The sequence below is a fragment of the Pseudorasbora parva genome, chromosome 1 (assembly GCF_024679245.1).
Source record: "Pseudorasbora parva isolate DD20220531a chromosome 1, ASM2467924v1, whole genome shotgun sequence".
Lineage (NCBI taxonomy): Eukaryota > Metazoa > Chordata > Actinopteri > Cypriniformes > Gobionidae > Pseudorasbora > Pseudorasbora parva.
In genome coordinates, this window is record NC_090172.1 from 50,939,302 (window position 1) to 50,959,309 (window position 20,008).

Genomic DNA, 20,008 nt, shown 5'->3' on the forward strand with positions numbered 1-20,008 from the left:
ATATATATATATATATATATATATATATATATATATATATAATTTTTTTTTTTTTTAAGCAACCGTCTTAATTAAAAGACAATTTATGGAGCAAGTTATGTCATGTTAGCGTGACAAGCCAGACCCACATCAAGATGTTTGGTCTGGAAACTCACCATAGACAGGGCTCAATCCAAGGTGCGGGATAAACGGTTGTCTTTCAAACTCCCTCTGCACGCGATAGGACAGAGCTACCACCAACCAGAGCAACGAAGGTGAAACATAGCTCATTGATAGATTAAACATTCGCCGTATCCGGTCAGCAAAACTCAGAACACATCTTCCCTTCTTAAGAATGACTTCAGTTCTGTTCTTTTCTCAGAGAAAAGCTTAACTCCAAGTCTTCCAGAGTCGCGGTCAAAGTTGATTCGAAAGACCGCCACCGTTCGCCAGTTTCTGTGTTTACTAGAAATACGCAAATGCAACTCGGCCGTCGTCATTATGGCCCCGCCCACCGACTCTATACACGATGTGATTGGCCCGGCAAGAGTTAGGGGAATACAGCTCAGAAGTGTATTGAGAGTTGCTAGACGACACTCGCGGGCAGATTAAATTTGCTGCCGCTAGGGTGCGTCTAGATTTCTAGACTAATGTCATGTAATATTTTGACTAGAAGATGACATTCAGGTGTCATGCATGTAATGTTACTATATCAGCTTAAACTTGAAGCACAAACATAAGCCCTTCCCATAATGAAATAAAGAAGACATTTGAATGTTTTGTACAACTTTATAGACTAAAATAACGAGCTTCTGGAGGTCAGCAGTACGCGAGCCAACTTACGATAAAAGAGTAACCCTTGACAGACACATGTGTATTAATGAACGCAGAAGCGTAGAGGATAGAGCAATACAAAACACCAGTCATGAATTAGCATTTAAAAACAAGAATTTTTAAAGGGGGGGTGAAACACTCAGTTTCAGTCAATCTCATGTCAATCTTGAGTACCTATAGAGTAGTATTGCATCCTTCATATCTCCGAAAAGTCTTTAGTTTTATCATATTTATAAAAGAAATATGGGCTGTACCGAGTCTTTGCGGAAAAAACCGAGCGCCTGGAGGCGTATCGTGTGGGCGGAGCTAAAGAATGACAAGCGCGCAAAGCGGTGACGTCCTCAAGCGTGGAGAAACCCATCTATCTCAGCTAATACAGATAATGATCCACAATCAAATCTGAGGCTGAAATAAATTGAACAGGAGAAACGGCAACATCAGGATGTCCGTCTCTGTGGTATGTACTGTATTTAGGGGCCTTTGTGTGCAGTTTATGAGGACATGATTCGGTTTATGGACTATTGTATGTGACTAGACCTTAGAGGTAGCAAGCAAAACGGTTTTGCACGTCAGAGTCAGAATAGTGTAACGTTATACAGAACAACAATGGAGTAACCGTTAGCGCATTTGAATGACGAAGCACGCGATCGTATCGTTTACTGATGTTTACTCATGCGACGGTAACGTTAGCCAATAGCAGAGACATTTGAAGTTGATTTACTCACCGGCATCTTCCAAAGCAGGACCGCTCTGTCAAAAACACACTTCTTTGGTATGATTTGGTGAAGTCCTGTGACAGCAGTGACCGTGTAAATCCCCTTTGCGACGCGACTGAAGCGATGCCTTGAAGCTTCCCGTTATTTCTGCGTTCAAATCGGTTCAAATGCATCGCTGCCTTCCCGGAATGCTGTGCTGAAGCGTTGAAGTCGCTCGACGTCACCCATAGGAATAAAGTGGAGCGCGGCGCGTCATAAGTGTTCACGGACGACTGGATCTGCAGCTGAGAGACTGTTTACAGCGTGCATTTCCTCTCTCTCCCTCTAGTCACGCGCGCGCGCACCCTTCCGGGAGAAGAGCCCGTACAGCCCATACAAGGACCTTCCGCTCTATTTAACGTCAAGTAGACCCATACTCGAAAAAAACTCGTGAGAAACTTGTGAGAAACTTGTGAGAAACCGGAAGGAGTATTTTTAACACAGAAATACTCCATCAAACGTCCAACATTAGTTTTTGAAACTTTGTCTATGTTTAGGATGGGAATCCAAGTCTTTAACAGTGTAAAAAGCTCAGTATGCATGAAACAGCATTTCACCCCCCCTTTAAAGAGAATTCAATATAGAGGATTTCAATATAAGAGAAGTTTGTTGCCCAGCCCAATCAGCGAGAGGCTTCAAAGCTTGCGATGCGTCAGGGGTTACTCTTTCACCATAAGTCGAGGTGCATATATCGCTGATCACCGGAAGATTATTATTTAAATCTATAAAGTTTTAAATATGGATATTTTTCTTACAAAAAAACGCCACTTTGCTTCAGAGGGCCTTTATAATCTGCATTCTGATTCGGTCTGGTACATACCGGTTACATAGATATGGCACCGGGTTTCGGTACTCAACCCTAGTTATATGACGGACAGATGCACTTTTATGTACTTCAAAAAGGACCCAACAATTTGCTGCCATTATGAAGCTTAGAAGAGCTAGGACATTTAACATATACACCTAGGGTGGCTTGAGGGTGAGTAAATCATGGGCTGATTTTCATCTTTTGGTGAACTAAACTTTTATGAGTTCCTTTCACTGGAAATAAGGGGCCAAGCCCAACCCCTGAAAAACATCATCACACCATAACCCCCCTCCAACAAACTTTACACATGGCACAATGCAGTTAGGCAAGTACCGTTCTCCTGGTAACTGCCAAACCCAGACTCGTCCATCGGACCGCGAGACACAGCATGATTCGTCACTCCAGATAACACGTCTCCACTGCTCTAGATTCCAGTGGCTGTGCTTTACACCACAGCATCTGACACTTAGCACTGCACTTGGGGATTTGAGGCTTTGACACAGCTGCTTAGCCATGGAAACCCATTTCATGAAGCTCTCCATTCAATTCATATGCACTAGGTACGTTCTTGAACTAATCTGAAGGCCACATGAAGGTGCAGACTATGGAGTGCTTAGAATGTGATAATTGTTTTGAATACGGAAGTGAACAGGTAGCCAGTGGAGTCTGCATAGAACAGGAGTAATGTGGGAAGATTTCTAAGTATGTGCTGTTGTTCCTAATTACTTCTACTTTGTTATAATACCACTTAAAAGTTGCCCCTGGAATATTTATTAGTGAATACATTTCATGAATGGACATAACGCACAGGTGGCAACCTATCACGGTACCATGGTTGAATTTACTGAGCTCCTGAGAGCGACCCATTGTTTTATAAGCGTTTATAGAAGCGTCTGTATGCCTAGGCGCTTGGATTTTACACACCATTGCAATGGAAGTGACTGGAACACCTGAATTTAATTATTTGGAGGGGTGTCCCAATACTTTTGGAACAATAGTGTATACATATATTTATACACACACTGTATATAGCCATTCAGCCAAAAAATGCAGTCCTAGTTGTTACCTCTGAATATCAAAGTTGGCATTGAAGAGGCTTCCCTGCCACAGACTGGTGATCTCTTCTGTCTCCTTCTCTGTTGGGTTTCCTGACACGGAGGCAAACACCATCAAGGTCTTTCCCTTCTTGGACATCTTCAAGAGTTCCTCTGGTTTAGACGCATCTATTTTAGAGAAGTCGATGGGTGGAGGAGACCTTTTGTGCTCCGGTAAATCACCCTCTTCGATGTCATCATCTTTCTGTCATAAATGAAAAGATGCCAATGAGAAACACTGAAGAAAGAAAGTATCTTTTTAAAACAACAAAATTGAAGTTTCTGGCAGTTAGAGCTGGGCATGGGCAAAAAAAAATCTCTCAATTATCAACTAATTGAGAAGGGAAAATGTGATAGCGATATTAGAGTGACATTTTATTTTCAAACTTTAAATATTCAATATTTTATATTTTTACTTGCTTTGTTAATATAATACAGATTTTATTTTTGAAACATTACACATTTATAACTTTAAACTAAATATTTTAACTTAACTTATATCTTATATTAATTATTTTCACATTTTAATGCATTGTCTAGTGTAGGTTATGGTAATATTTTATCTTTCATCTTTGTATACTTTAATACAGTGTTAATGATTGTGACACTACCTGGCTGGCTAAATTCCGTGAACCAAGTTCGTTCAAAGGCAACCTTTGACTCAAGGAGTGCATCTATAAAATGTGTGAATCTGCTAAACTTTGCAATTATATCCACCAATCAATTCCCCTTTTAGTAATTTAGGAACATTTTAAAACACTGTGATAGATATATGCAAAGAAAGAGTTAAAAAAATAAAGAAAATACAAAGAAAAGAAAAAAAAACAAGTGAGATAATGCCCTGTTAATAGTTTACGTCAAAACACTAGTTATTATGACCGTTACTATTACTAAATGTAGTAGTATATCGACAAAAGTGTCGAGTTCACATTAACATACAGGCGAATCAAAATAACTAACGTTAAATGACAAAACTATGGTATTTTGGCGGTTACCGTGGTATTTTATTGTAAGAGGCACATGACTGAAAGACTGCAGAAGGTTGGATGAGTCCGTTCATACCTCCCACTCCTCCAGCAGTCTGGCCATATCCGCGTCATTATAGTCCCTAATGTCTTTCTTCTTCTTTTGTTTAGTTTCTGTACAATGAACCGATATGAATAATACGAGAAAAAGCAATACTGATACAGTCCTGCTACTGACGGGAGACGCCATCTTTAAACTTGGAGCTCGTCGATTGGGTGAAATCCTTCCACTAGTCATAGGCTAAAGGAAGAGGGCGTGATCACATGGGTGTGTTTTTTTCCTCATTTATTTGCTGCAAGGAGAATATGACACAAAATACAATCATATACATGCAAATTAAACATTTAAGTAAAAAAGTGTAAAACGAAAAACTTGTATGGGGGCAAAGACAACATATAGAGAAAGGCAATACGTAGGCTACACTCTGTAAATAAGATAAAAGAATAATCACATTTTTATATATAAATAGGCTACATTTTAAAACCTTTTCTTTCAGAGTTTGCATCTCTGAGGGGTTTCAGGGCATATCATATTAGATTTACATTATTAGATCATAAAATAATGACATTCACTTACTATTTTAAAAGCTGTTTTATACTATCTACAATGAATTAGACATGCACAGTAGCCTTATTAAAAGACTGTTATGTTTCACTGATTATTCTGAAGAAAATTAAAGTACTATTATTTAATTGATTTACTTGAGCCTATATTTCGACTAAATTTCACATTCATAAATGCAAGTTTACCAATAAAAACAGTTTTGTTGACTAGCTGAACATCCATCAGACATTTCTAATAAGAAATGTATGAGACTTTAAAAGTTTGAGTATTTATTTAACATTTTTATACCCAACATAATTATTTTGATTTTACAGGCTATTAAAAGATTACACTTTTTTGTTTCTCTTGTTTTACTTTTTTTGTTTTTTTGTATGCTTTTGTGCTTATGACAAAAGTTCATGTATAATGTTAAAGTTTAAGATAAAAGATGTATCACAATAATTCAGGCTTTTTCCCTGCAATTCACAGGCTGTGTCTCTAAAGTGCTTGTCATGGGCCTCATATGAAGTGTGCGGCTCATTCAACAGAATCGGAACTGTTTCCTCTCAGGACACCCCACCCAATGGCACAGTGCCCCGTGCAGCTGTACAACTGACATGCAGTGTTCACAGCCTCGGCCCCCAGTTCAGATCCAACACACTTCATACAAATGCTTTGTGTAATCCAGTAGCTGTATTATTGTGGAATTTAATAAGGAATCAGACCAAACAAGGTGTTATCAGGAATATGAATAACCTGTACTGTTTGAAAGTGGCCGATTGAGAAGAACAACAAAATGTTTGTAGAATGTAATGAGAAGGGTTAAAGTGTAGGCTATTTATGAATGTGTATACGTCGTCAATATTGCAATATCTAGATATTCACATATGACCCATAGTTCTCTAACTTGACGAAAGCCCTTCCCATATCCAAAGAGGAGGGTTTCAGAGCAGCAACCCCACCCTGTAGTTTCTCATTGGCTCCTTCGCACTCTTTTTGTCTAATGAAAAGTACTCTACTGCATTTACGTCATAGTTTTACAGCGGTGAATCCGATTTCCCTTCCCAAGTTAAATCTGCTGTTTTGAAGCCAATTTGGTATTTTTAAAAGCGCGGTAGGGTAATTTTTTTGGTTTATTATTATTTGGATTAGCGTTTTGAAGACCAGGCTCTACAATATAGGCCCATAATTGCAACTAAAACCCTACAGTTCAACCCAAACAAGAATGAATAAAAGCTAATTAAATAATGTTTCAGACGCCTGAGGTCTAAACCTACACACATTAAAGATACAAGTTCATAATAGATAAAAAAAAATAAACAATGTCCATATAGCACGTGCCACTCATCAATAAATAAATGGAGACTATTATAATTAAAACACTATATTAACATGAAGTATTCTTCAAACAACACAAAATGTGACGGCAAATCAATTCAAGATAATCAAAAACAACAAACGTTTCAGTTTAGTAGACCGGCGTTTAAAATAAAAAAGGCATAATAATATACCAGGCGTTTCCGCTAAACGAAAAAATAATCCACTCTATGCCGCTCTGAAAGCGAACATTGTGAAAGTAGTAAATACCCCACATGCGAGAGACCTGTTGGATTTACAGGGAAGCGCAAACTGTGGGGGCGAAACACCAGAAACAGGAAAAACCAAACAAACAAAAAGGGCAACACAGGGAACTTCTCTGGAATTTGTCTTTGGGTGTAACTTTTGCCCTCAGACCGGTAGTTGAGTCTCACATCGGGGCCTCGGGAAACGATGACTGGTGAGGAATGAACACGACTTCTCGCGCGACTAACGTTGCCTCAGAGAAATAAGCGTATCGGTTGAGCGCCTGCTGGATGAAAAGGAGGAGTTTCGTCTCTCTGACCAGGAATAATGCTTGTAGAGTGTATAAAAGTGTCGGAGTTTGAGGGAAGCTAACAGGCTATTCAGCCACACCCTCCCGCCGCTTCCTGATACGCAAGATGTAGCGGGAGACTACAACCGACGCGCGAGAGTCTCAATAGCGAGCTAAGTTCGTTATTGTCGCGGAAAACGCATTAAAACATTAAGCTGATTGTTAAAACAATGGCAAGCAAAAGCGAAACTATCTGCCACTGGACAACCGCTGTGTTTCTGCTGGAGAGGGCGTATGGACAATAGATATGCATAAGGAACTGAGTTTTCCCACAGAACTTGGATTGTGTACGAAAAAGAAACGGCTGAAAGTCGTTCGGGAACATTTTATGAGTTTTCGATGTCTCGTGGGATGATGGTGCAGTGGCGGCGGGGCGCCCGCGCGTCTCGCGCTTCTGACGGAGGGTCAGCAAGACGGTCATTATATCATCATCATCAGCATCATATTGCAGGACGTGTATTTCAATGCATTTAATGTGCATGGCACGAATAAAACCTGAAATGACAGATTCTGGAAGTCAACCTGCACTTTGCCTTCATCTGGGCATCTTCTCACATGGCACTGCAGTAGCCTTTTAAAAGATTTTGTTTTTGGTTTGTTTGCATTGTTGGAGCAACATTGACAACCTGTGAAACTGATCAGACTGTAGCCTACCTTAGCAGAGGTAGTTGTGAATTGTATTTTATTTTTCAGTATGCACACCCAAAATCTGATTATTTAAACATTGGGCAATTCAGAGTTTTTCAACTGAAGGGATGTATAACTATAGCTCTCACCAGCCTATTTTGCCCATATTTTGTATTATAAGAATATTTTTCTAAAGTACTTCCCTTATTCTCGCAAGTACATTGAATGAAGTTTCATATTATTTCGAGCTATCAAAGTGTCCTGTGTGTTCGCAAAGAAGCCGAGTGGACTTTTTCTTCTGAAGGACATTATAGAAGACTCTTTGGCCAGTTTCACTCTCCTTGAGAAGGTGTGGAAATATTTCTTTACTGAAGAAAATGACATAAATCACATGTTCACGCAAGAGAACGTGTGTTGCGATCTTTATTTTGAACATTAGAGCGACCACACTACTATGGCTAGTAGTGTCTCTGGAAAATCAGATAGTGAGGTTTCTACCAACATCCTTAGCGGCAGCTTGCAACAAAGGAAAAGACTTTCATCCATCTGTGACGCATGCAAGAGCAAAATGCAGCTGGTGGCGGACCTGCTCCTTCTGTCCAGCGAGACCAGGCCGGTGGTGAACTCCGACGGCCTGCCCATAGCAGAGACGTTCGAGAAATGTCGCGACACCTTGATCGCCCGAACCAAGGAGTTGTCTATTATTGTTCATGACATTCAGAGCCAGCTCAACATGGGGAAGTTTGTGGAGGTCGGGGACCGACTGATGGAGATGGGGGACCTGGTGGTCTCGCTGACTGAGTATTCGGCGCACGCCGCATATTTGGCGGCCGTGGAGATCCCGGGCTCGCAGGCTGCCGTTCCTGGCCTGGTGGACCGCTACAAAGTCACCCGCTGCCGCCACGAAGTGGAGCAGACATGCAATGTTCTACGCCTGACAGCTCTGGCGGACCTGACGCCGCAGCTGCTTCTGGAGGTGTCGCAGAACATCCTGAAGAACCTCACCACGCTCACGGATGCCTCCTCTCTGGCCAGTGATAAATCCAAGGACAAGTTCGCCAAGGAGCAGTTCAAAGCAAGCGTCAAGTGCATGAGCACAAGTGCCACGGCTCTGTTGGCGTGCATGCGTGAGCTAAAGGCCTGCCCCAGCGAGCTGACCCGCAACCGCTGCGTCCTCTTCAGCGGTCCGCTCGTGCAGGCTGTGCACGCCTTGGTGGGTTTCGCCACAGAGCCGCAGTTCCTTGGCAAAGCTGCCACCATCACCCCCGAGGGCAAGGGGGTGCAGACGGCCGTTCTGGGTGGTGCCATGAGCGTGGTGTCGGCCTGCGTGCTCCTGACCCAGGGCCTCAGGGATATTTCCCAGCATCCCGAGAGCAGCTCCCAGATGCCCGTCTACCGGGAGCGGCTGCGTAACTCTGCTTGCGCCGTCTCAGACGGATGCACACTCCTGTCTCAGGCACTAAGGGAACGATCCTCACCTAGAACTTTACCGCCAGTTAACTCTCATTCTGTGAATTAAATCTCCTCCCCGGCACTATATTTTTGAAGTACCAAAGAATCTAATCAGGTTTAACCCCACATAGTATGAGTTAGGGCTGGGCGATACATTGAATATTGGCAATATAATCTTTTAATGTTAAAAGTTTATCTTAGACAGAAAGCAGCTGCTTTCAAACGTTCCCATGCATATGTGCGTGAGTGTTCTGTAATCGGAATCAAATGTTTCTATTTGCAGTATGTTTAACATCGTTGAGCATTGAAGCCAATCACAGACATGCCAATGGCCAATCATAAGGAATCCACTCAATTTTTCATTCATCACAATCACATATTGTGTTCTACAAGAGGTTCATATAAATCAGTAAATAAATAAACTATTGTTGATTTTTGCAGTAAACAATTTGTATGTACTTTGTGACTAAACGTTCTGTCCAGAAGTCTTTCACAGAAAAAACAACAACAAAAAAACAGAATGGAAAAGTATTGATAAATCGAATAACAACAAAATTTAAAGAAAATAAAATAGCAAGGTTTGTTTTTTTTTATTTTTTTTAGCTCTACCGCCCAGCCCTAATATGAGTAAATGTAGTGTTTATCCATCTAAATTAACTTTTCGTGGCAGTCGGCTTTACTCAAGGTCACATTTATAGGTTTTTCTCATACTGGCTGTGATTGTGGAAAAGAGTAGCTTTTCCTAAAACTGACAGCTTTTCAGCAAATCCTCTAACGGTTGAGAGTTTGGCCAAACGTTGCCGTTACAACAGAAGCCTTAAAATGAAACTGAAAGTCTTTACCTCAGTGTTTAGCTGAATGGATGTCATTGAGATCTATAGAAATCATCATCATATTGTTCGTATTCCATGTGTGAATTTATAATGAGTTAAAGCTGCTGTGAGTGTGTGCCATAGGTTTTACACTATTTACAAGACTTACAATTATATTTTAATGTGCTGTTTTTTCCCCCCTTGCCCATCCCCTCATTTTTTATCATGCATGTACTGGAGTATTTATTTCAAATAATTAAAAATGTTGTTTCTCATAACTGTTATCGTGTGACATCTCAGTCTAAAAATTAAAATACTTGATTATTTTAAATCTATGAAAGAGGGCGAACGTTTTCACTGATGAACAAAATGTCAAAATATGTGCTCTGAGCAACTGAATGTGGTGAATGATGCATCCTAGCACTTTTAGTGAAAGAAACTAATATTTAGTAAAGCATTTGATTTGATCCCGGTGCCTTTGAAGAGCTCCTTTACGCTAAAGCTACCTTAACTAGTTCCTGATGTGTTCCTTTTGTTATCGTATTCCTTGATAAGCATCCTGCTACCTTCATCTGTGTTTGAAGTCAGGAATGTTTATCTCTGCCGCCACACAGCTGTTTATCCCACACATTTCCTGTACATGGAAAGCCATTGATTAGTCCATTAATGCAAGACTTACTAGTGCTTTTTACTTGATATCTCTGGTATAAGCAATAGGAAAATCTTTCTTCATGGTTTTTAAAGCCTAACTATAAATACAACAATCTGCTTTACAGTAAATCTCACTAAATGTTTTAATATAAAGTAAAATATCAAAAATCAACAACAACAAAAAAACATTTTATTTTATATTTTTTCTTGAAGAATTCTTATATTTTTATGTTTTAAAATTTTGCATTGTTTTATGACAATAGTGCACATAATGCAAAGCATACATTTTATATGATTAAGAATAGTAAATTATGTATAATTTTATTACATATATAGAATATAAAAGGACAGTCAAATCAATTATTTGTGATTAATCACACCTAACATAAAAGTTTGTGTTTATATATATATTGAAAGCACTAAGTAAATGATTGACATTTCTGAAATAGTAAAATACTAAAGAAACAACAAATTAAATGTGATGAAATATAATGAATCTCTCTCTCTCTCTCTCTCTCTCTCTCTCTCTCTCTCTCTCTCTAATATTATACACACACACACAATTTCCTCACATTATCACAGTTTATTCGCTATATTTTAGAAAATGGTACACTGTAAAAAATTATTTAGAAAAAAAGTTACCTGGTTGCCTTAAAATTTTGAGTTCATTGAAATTGAAATTTTGAGTTAATACAATGAACATTTTTTGAGATTCGACAACCTTTATTAAAAGATTATTAAAAGATTTTGTAAGCATATTGGGTAATAATGTGTGTTTCATTTCTGATGACACAGTGAAACATGCCAAATAGTGCTATTTTCATGATTTATCAAATTTTTTATGTGGTTCAGATACAATAATATTTAGAGTTTCTATATATTAAACAAATTTCTTTCATTGTATCAACTCAAATTTTTAATTTCAATAAACTCAAAATTTTAAGGCAACCAGGTTACTTACTTTTTTAAGTTAAACCAACAAAAAACAACCAATTTTTTTACAGTGTAATAAAATATGAGTTAAACTATGTCAAAACAAATGTATCTTGATAATGTCAGATAACTTTGATAGAAAGGTGTATGTGATGGATTACAATCAACCAATCAGCTGTTAAATTTAATAGCAATTTAGGTCAACCAATGACAAAGCAATGCTTAATTTAGTTCAGTCGTGGTGTAAAAGATCAGATTAGCAATTAAAGAAAAAAACACTTAAGCAAAACATGATCAGGTCAAAGTTTCTAAATAATTTTGGTCCCAAAATTTGTATCAAAAAACTGGTGATGCGTGAAGATTTTTTGGGTATAATATGTCACAGTTTACTTTATTTTGCTATCCTCACTTACATAAATGAACTATAGTGTCCTGCAACCACTAGTAAAAAATATATACCTGGTGTCTGAATAATTTTTTAATATATTTATTTATTTATTTTCCCTGAGGTGAAAAAGTGGGGGAAAAAACAACAACTCTTGGTGCGCAACAGGAAGCCAAATGACCTCTTCTATCAGGAGACACTTCCTTCACAGCACAAAATGTCGGAGAAATAATTTCAACCCAGGTTTCGCCCATTTCCTGCTAAAAGGAGAGAAGTGTAAGCTCTTCCATGTCCTATTATGCAAGTGGTTCCCGTCTTGTTCTGTGAGGGTCTGTCTTCTCCCCCAGTCACCCAGTATCCCGTTTCAGATTCATTATTATCAATGTAAACACCTCACCCTCAAAAGCAGGGAGACGTACAGACGATGTGGGAGAAAGGGATGTCTGGAATGTTCAAATCTAAAATGAAATGTGATTGACATGTTTAGGTATAAAAGGAGGGTTTTCTCTTAGAGATTGTATAATTTGTAGACAATTATAAATGTAAATAAATACATAGCACTAGAAGATGAAAGTGGTGCCAGGAAAAACTCACTGAAAAGTTATAACACCACTTCTCAACATGCTACAATTTGCATTGCTTTGGACAGAAACATCTGCTAAAGGAATAGATGTAAAGGTATTATTCATGCCGTAGCAGAAATGGTCCACAACCAGCAAAAATGTAATACTTAGGTTTAGGGCTTTGTTCAAATTTATTAATACAAACTCACACATTTGGCAAGTTTTGATGGAGACTGTGGATATTGGTCTAATCGGTCTAATTTCTGGTGACATTGACACCTTGTTACTCATTGGAGACCCAAAAAGATGCGCATGGTAAGAGTACAATGACACGGAGCTCATAATTTATGGAAAAACCTTATCAAATGGCAGACTGCCGTCTAACATGCTGCCTCAGTTATTGAAGGCCTAGTACATTTTAGGTGAATTTCTAGTCTACACACTTTATTCTGTAGCCCTTTTTCTGTTGTATCCTCTATTAAAACTAAAAAAAAAAAAGATAAAAATAAGATTTATGTATTTAAATTGCTTATAAAATTCCAATACAAACTTTATTTCCATCCATTTGAATTATACAACTAAAAAAAAAAAATCTATCTAATAAACTTAACTAATACAATGTGATGAGTATTTGTCAGTCCTAGATAAATGAAATGGGTAACAACAAAATATAACAACTCAAAAAATAATGGCATAGTTTATCATGGCATCTCTTTACATCTATTTGATTTTATATCATACAATCATTTTTTAAAAATGTATTTATTTATGTAAAAACATCAAATCAGAACAACTCGGTTTATTGTTAAAAAAAACTTTTTAAATTGATCACTAATAAAATATGGCTAATTTTTAGCAATAATCATTACTTAAAATGTATCAGATTTATTTGAAAAACTAATTGGATTTATTTATGATATATACCTGGTACATTGAAAACAGTCAGAAATCACACCTGTATGACTGACAAACCATTAACTGTATTAGTTTGTGTATTAAAACTGTAATCCAAATGGATGAATTTTTTTTATACAATTTAAATTTTTTAATTTTGTTTCCATTTGTTTTGATTTAATTGGCATAAACCTGCAATAGAGAGATTAAAGGCTATAGAATTTTGTAGGTTAGACCACTGAAATAGACAAGATTGAGAACAACTCTGTTACTCATTTAGATTGGTTTAGGTTTAGTGTGTCAAACAACAGCTGTGTTCTTGGTCAGAAGTGATGTCTCTTGGTAACCAAGGCCAAATGTCAGTCTAGTGTGATTTGATATGGATCGTATCATATATCACTCTGCTCACATAAAAGACACACCCAGGTCATTGTGCCAACATTTGCAAAGGGCAGATCAAGTTTCATTTCACTGAATCTGCATTAGAGTTGGTAAATATTAAAATGTATAAAGGTCCATAAATGTTTACGTGGCTTAGTATAGCAGTGACAGAGAATACTTTCACAGGTGATATATACTGATCAGGCATAACATTATGACCACTGACAGGTGAAGTTAATAACACTGATTATCTCTTCATCATGGCACCTGTTAGTGGGTGGGATATATTAGGCAGCAAGTGAACATTTTGTCCTCAAAGTCGATGTGTTAGAAGCGGGGTGAATGGGCAAGCGTACAGATTTGAACGAGTTTGACATGGGCCAAATTGGGATGGCTAGACCAGGGGTTTTCAAACTTTATGATGCCAAAGACCCCAAAATATGATGAACCTTTTATGATGTTCCCTTCCTAATATCCATATTTTTTATGTATGGAGAAAAACATTTTTAAGATAAATAGTGTGATAGAAATACAACATATTGTTACCAAACTTAAATCGGATATTAATGTTGAATATAAGAATAACATTTTCAATTAAAAATTATTTATATAAGCAACTTTCACAATAATTTTATTATGAACTGTGTTTTAAAAAACTGCCTTACAACCCCAGTGAGTAAAATAAAGGGGACTGTGAGAGAAACTCACTAGAAAGATACAAAGCAAACATATACAATTCTAGAAAGTATGTATATGGCAAGAAAGAAGAGAAACATTTAGAACTGAAACAGTCAGAACGTTTGGTAGACTTTGTCTTTTGATTCTGAAATTTTCAGGGGACCCCTTAGAACCTTTTGAAAGGGCCCGTTTTGAAAACAGTTTGAAAACCCTATTCTAGGCGACTGGGTCATAGCATCTAAAAAACTGCAGCTCTTGTGGGGTGTTCCCAGTCTGCAGTGGTCAGTATCTATCAAAAGTGGTCCAGAGAAGGACCAATGGTGAACCGGCGTCAGGGTCATGGGCGGCCAAGGCTCATTGATGCACGTGGGGGGCAAAGGCTCTCCCGTGTGGTCTGATCAAACAGATGAGCTACTCTAGCTCAAATTGCTCATGAAGTTAATGCTGGTTCTGATAGAAAAGTGTCAGAATACACAGTGCATCATAGTTTTTTGTATGTATACATATATATATTTGTATGTATATGTATATATATGTATATATATATATATATCAGGGTTTTTCCTGGGTCAGAAATGGTCTTCGGTGGTGGCTGAGCAGTCATGGTCATCCACACACACGCATGCACGCGCACACACACACACCAACAGTAAAAGTACCTACCTGCGTGATCTGTGAGCCCAATACTCACAATAAATGTTAAATAAATGCCAATTTTTTTTTTTTTTGCTTTTTTTGCTCATCTAATTTTGATATCTCATTATGTATGATGTCTTGATGTTTGATCAGTTCATTAAAATGAATCGGTTCAAATGAGTCATTAGTTCGCGAATCGGACAAAAGCGGACGCATTATGTGTGAACCCAGACTGTTAAAACAATGCAAAAGATTGATCACAGAAAACACTTCATAAGGATATTTTTCAGTTTATTTGAAAGTATGGGTTATGTCAGCTGCGTGTGCAAAAGAGCTGCGTTCTTTGAGCATCCAGCAGTAATTCAGGGAAAATATTGTGCGATATATAACTCATCAAATAAGGCTTTGGCGGGACAAAAATTTGCTTTGGCGGCCGCCATATATATATATATATATATATATTAGACATGTGCCGATTTTCGATAATGCGATTTATCACGATAATGATTTATGCACGATATTGTTATCGTGGGCACTTTCAAATATCGTAAATAATAATTTATTAACAATTTATAATTTTTTAATAATGCATTCAAGAATACTTTGCCCATCAACCCTATAAATGCTCAACACCGCTGCATTCTGCGTCAAAGGGACACGCGCTCAGATATAAACAAGCCCAACGTGCGTTTGCACATGACTGAACCGGTAAAGGAGACGCGCTGCTGAAGTGCCGCTCAGTGACAGCAGAGGGCGCTGATGAACTGCAGAATGAAGCCGGTTACCCCGGAAACCCGCAAACAAACAAAAACCGTGTGTAGTTTTTAAAACATCCATTCGTTTTTGTAATCTCAGTGTTGTTCATCAAAGCACCAAATACTTAATACTTAAAGACTTAATAGGCTATTTATTTTCAAACTTAAACATTTTTATGTTTTAATCTGGACTACAACATGCCCTAATGATTAGAACTGTTCTAATTTTGTTATTGTTCAGTAAAACTTTGAGACATACGACTTCATTAGTTAACATGTTAATTCATTATAACTGACAATGAAAAATACTTATAAAGAATGAATCATTCTATGTTAATTTCTTAGTTACTGTTTAATAACATTAAAATCAAAATAACTTTTAATGGACCTAAGATAAAACTAACAATGATCAGTATTTCTTAACCAACATTACCAAAAACATTATACTTTCTGTACCAAATGTACTAATTAATCTTAGTTAATGCATTAAATAATGAGACCTTATTGTCATTTGTAAGCCTACCTGTTGTTCTTTATAGCCTAATTTTTTTTGCACTTTAATCTGTTTGAAAATTGTACTTTTACAGCTCTGAAAAAAATCAAGAGACCACATAACATTGATTTCTCAAGAGGGGTCTCTTAATTTCTTTCCAGAGCTGTATATATTTTTGGTGCATTATTGTATTTAAACATTCAGTTATTTTTGTTCTTACAAAAATAGTTCTCAAAGCTGTTATGCTATGGCAACACTTTTTTTTGCAACTTAATTCAATACCGTGATAATATCGTATACCGTGATAAAACTTCATCAATTAATCGCAACATGAAAAATTGATATCGGCACATGCCTAATATATATATATATATATATATATATATATATATATATATATATATATATATATATATATATATATATATATATATATATATATATATATATATATATATATATATGATCGGTGTATACTATACTTAATTACCACGCATAATATTTGGTAACATAGAACCAAATCGTTCAAAACACTGACTCATTCAGGAACGAAACATAACTGTATGTCATTATAAATAAGTCATCAAATTAGTCACTAAACTCGCTTAAAAATTAATTGAGGAACACTTAAACAGTAAATTGATGTAAAAATGTAAGTTACTCTACTGAACATTTTGTTAATTAAAATATTTTATAAATGTGATATAACTCACAATAGTTTTATATGAAATATTACACAAACAGTTCATCAGACCAAAATGCATTACATATACATTAGGTGCAGGTTTTCTGTAATGTTAATGTGAATCAGTGTCCTGTGCCATCTGTTAGTTTGACATCTGCCCTGAATATTCAGCGTAAACTACCCTAAAATCCTCCCAGCCTGAGAGGCAGGGAGTTTGGCAGGAATTCAAACAGAGTTGAAATTCCTCATCCTTCCCCTTTGGCTGACCTTGGACCAGTAGTTTTTTCACACTGCCCTCTCATACACCAACACCTCCATTTGACAACTAACTGCTATATTCCCCAGCATTATATTTCTCCAGATCATGTCTTACAGTAGATCGCTCTTACGGCTTTGTGTTTGTAAAGAATGCTCAGTGGAACAGTACAGTCAAACATTTTTACTCTCCAAAACCATCCTCAGCCTAGCAGATCCTGCCCAGGGCCTGTTATTGTCTCTGCTGAAGGACAGAAGGTTAGATGCCTCATCGAGGCGGTGCCTCAGTGTCCTAAAATAAAGCTGCACCACCTGGGAGGATGACAACAGAGAAACATTTCCTGACATTGTCTGTATGCCGTCATTGTCTAATGAAGCCTGGGAACAAAGTAATTTCGATGCTAGGGGCCAGACGTACTGCAAGCTGCTAAACGTACGATTATGACTTGAGGAAATACCCAGGCATTAAAAAAATCGAAGAGCTTGTCTGTAGCTTGAACTACAGTTATTATGAACTAAAAACATAAAAAAGTAATTACTTGACATATAATAAACAATAACTAAAAATAAAATGAAAAAGTTACTTTATTTATTTTAGCTATTAGCCAAAGCAGAATTTCTCAAGTTACTTAATGGATAAAACTTACTGAAACCTAATGAACAACAACTAAAGCCAAACATCATATATACAGTTTGGCTTTAGTTGTTGTTCATTAGGTTTTAAGTAATGAACTAAAAAAAGAATCTATTGAACGAACTTAATTCAATTTCGTGGAAAGTTTTCCTTAATTTAATTATGCGTTTACAACAAAATCGAATTGGTTTGAAATCATTTTTTGTAATCTTGTTGTATGAACTTAAAATCATTTAGTCAAAACTACAAAAAAATCATGTCATTCCAACTAGATAAAGTAGGATAAAGAGGGGTAGAACTGATGACCATATTTAGTCTATGGGAATTGTGTCACATGAATTTATTTTCTTTATTTCTATAAAAACAATCAGTCAACAACACTTGATCATTTGTTAACTGTAACATGCAAGTAATGACCAAGTAATGCATTTCTCATCATTGGCATTAGCACAGTCACAGCTCATCGAGAACAGCACAGCCTGACCACAAAGTCTACACTTCAAATAATGGTAACCTCAAAAAATCGACACAACATAACACAACTTTTAAATGTCAAATATAACATCAAACATTAACAGGTCTTTCCCATCACTAATAAACACATTAAACAGCACATTAACAGCACTCTCCTAATCCATCCCTATGCAAAGCATTCTGGGAACTAGAAATGCACTGCCCAGTTCAGTTAGCACAACATAAATGATTCATGTAGTCCCAATACCAATGGTCTAGGTTAACTTAACATTTTACAAATTTTAAATTAAAATGGCAATTAAGTAAAAATTGATTTGTGTTTTCTCAGCTTATTTTTTAAATAAACTGAGCAAACGGCTAGAATAATTTTTTGAATATACAAAAAAAACAAAAAAATTACAAAAACCATTCAAATTAAATTCCTATTGAAAGTTAAGCTTCCAAAGGGTGCTGAGAACTACTGCCGCGAGCGTGGACGCGTTTACCTCAGCTCTCATCAAGAGAGCTCTTACCTCAGCTCATTCAAGATGAGTGTAATCTGACTCCTGCTGCGTTTGTGACATTCACTCAGCGGGTAAACCACAATATAGTGAACAGACACAACAATTAAAAACTGAAAGTGTCTCTAACTGAACTGCTTTTATGAAGATGAACGCGGTGAGAAAGTGATCAGTGATTCAGTAGCGGTGGCTTTGGGAGAGGCCTCGTAGGGCAGCGAAGCATTCTGGGAATTGTTGTCTTTCATCCCCATGAGACAAAAATACATTTTTTCTGTCTTTTCTCAGTCTAGAAAGCACCGAATACAAAAATAATTTCACATTTCTACTATATTATGACCCAGTTTAAATACAGATTCATCTTCCCAGTGCTGAAGTACTCTTTTAAAAACCATTAAAACAGAAAATATAATTTAAAAAACAAAAACAACTAATAGCATATCAGTGGTGCTAAAAAAACACTGACGTGAACTTCTTGAACATTTTTCTTTATGACTTTTACTCAGGCACGCCTTTAAAATCATGTGATAGACCTTATGGGATCTGAGCACATGGTCTAAAGCGCATGGCACAAGTGCACTTAGGGCATGTTCGAATCCATCCGTTTAACGTGTCGGCTGCCAAGCGCATGGTCCAAAAAGGTTGTACCTAGTCTCTTTTTGAGTCATGGGTGTGTTTTGGGTGTAATGAACCAATCAGAGTCTTCCTTTAAAAGCCAGCTGCGCTTACACCATGGCGGCGGATTCGCTATTTACATGGCGGAATTTGTGAATGGAAAGACTGAACGCGTCTCCAGAGAGGAATCCTTTTATTTTTATATTTAAAAATGTTTGTGTGTGCTACTGCGCACCCCTGTATGTAGTAATAAGCAGAGTTTACGCATGTTGTGCACCTGCCTGTGGGCGCATATTACTAACGTGCCCTTTAAATAACACAAAATACTGTGCTATTGACTTTAGACCAGGTTTTTGTTGGTCAATGGCACAGTCGTTTAAGCAACGTGCCAACAATGCGCCATGTGAACACAACTCATTTTTAGAGTAGCACGTCCATGGGTGAACAGATGGGCACGGGTGTACGTGTTATTTCAACAACTTGGCACTGGACTTTGTTGTTTTTGTTTTAGTTTATGCGACATAGTCGCGCAAGGTGCTGCCACTTTACTTTTGTTTTGTTGTTTGTTTATTTTTGGATTAAAGTTTTAAAGGTTCCCGCCTCCGTCATCCCTGAGCCTTTAGACCTTGTTGTCTAC

At 37.3% G+C, this 20,008-nt stretch overlaps 2 protein-coding genes across 3 annotated transcripts in view; one reads left to right on the forward strand and one right to left on the reverse strand.

The window, feature by feature from the left end:
* The window catches only part of mesd (mesoderm development LRP chaperone), a 55,795-nt gene that overhangs the window by 5,838 nt on the left and 29,949 nt on the right, over positions 1 to 20,008 (reverse strand). The window contains exons 1-2 of one of the 2 annotated variants that reach the window (XM_067445032.1): positions 4,533 to 4,717; positions 3,443 to 3,675 (exon numbers count right to left, since the gene is read on the reverse strand). In XM_067445032.1, the coding sequence (XP_067301133.1) occupies positions 3,443 to 3,675; positions 4,533 to 4,685 (386 nt within the window). In that variant the 5' untranslated portion in view covers positions 4,686 to 4,717. Of the gene's footprint in view, positions 1 to 3,442; positions 3,676 to 4,532; positions 4,718 to 20,008 lie in introns of those variants that run through there. The other variant, XM_067445041.1, reaches the window with a different exon arrangement.
* tlnrd1 (talin rod domain containing 1) lies at positions 6,595 to 10,467 on the forward strand. Its single transcript, XM_067445024.1, has one exon. It carries the CDS (start codon positions 8,033 to 8,035, stop codon positions 9,095 to 9,097), a length of 1,065 nt encoding a protein of 354 aa, XP_067301125.1. The 5' UTR covers positions 6,595 to 8,032; the 3' UTR covers positions 9,098 to 10,467.

What these genes read in the sequence shown, in the direction of transcription:
- tlnrd1 (XM_067445024.1), top strand. Translation starts at nt 8,033, where the DNA reads ATGGCTAGTAGTGTCTCTGGAAAATCAGATAGTGAGGTTTCTACCAAC.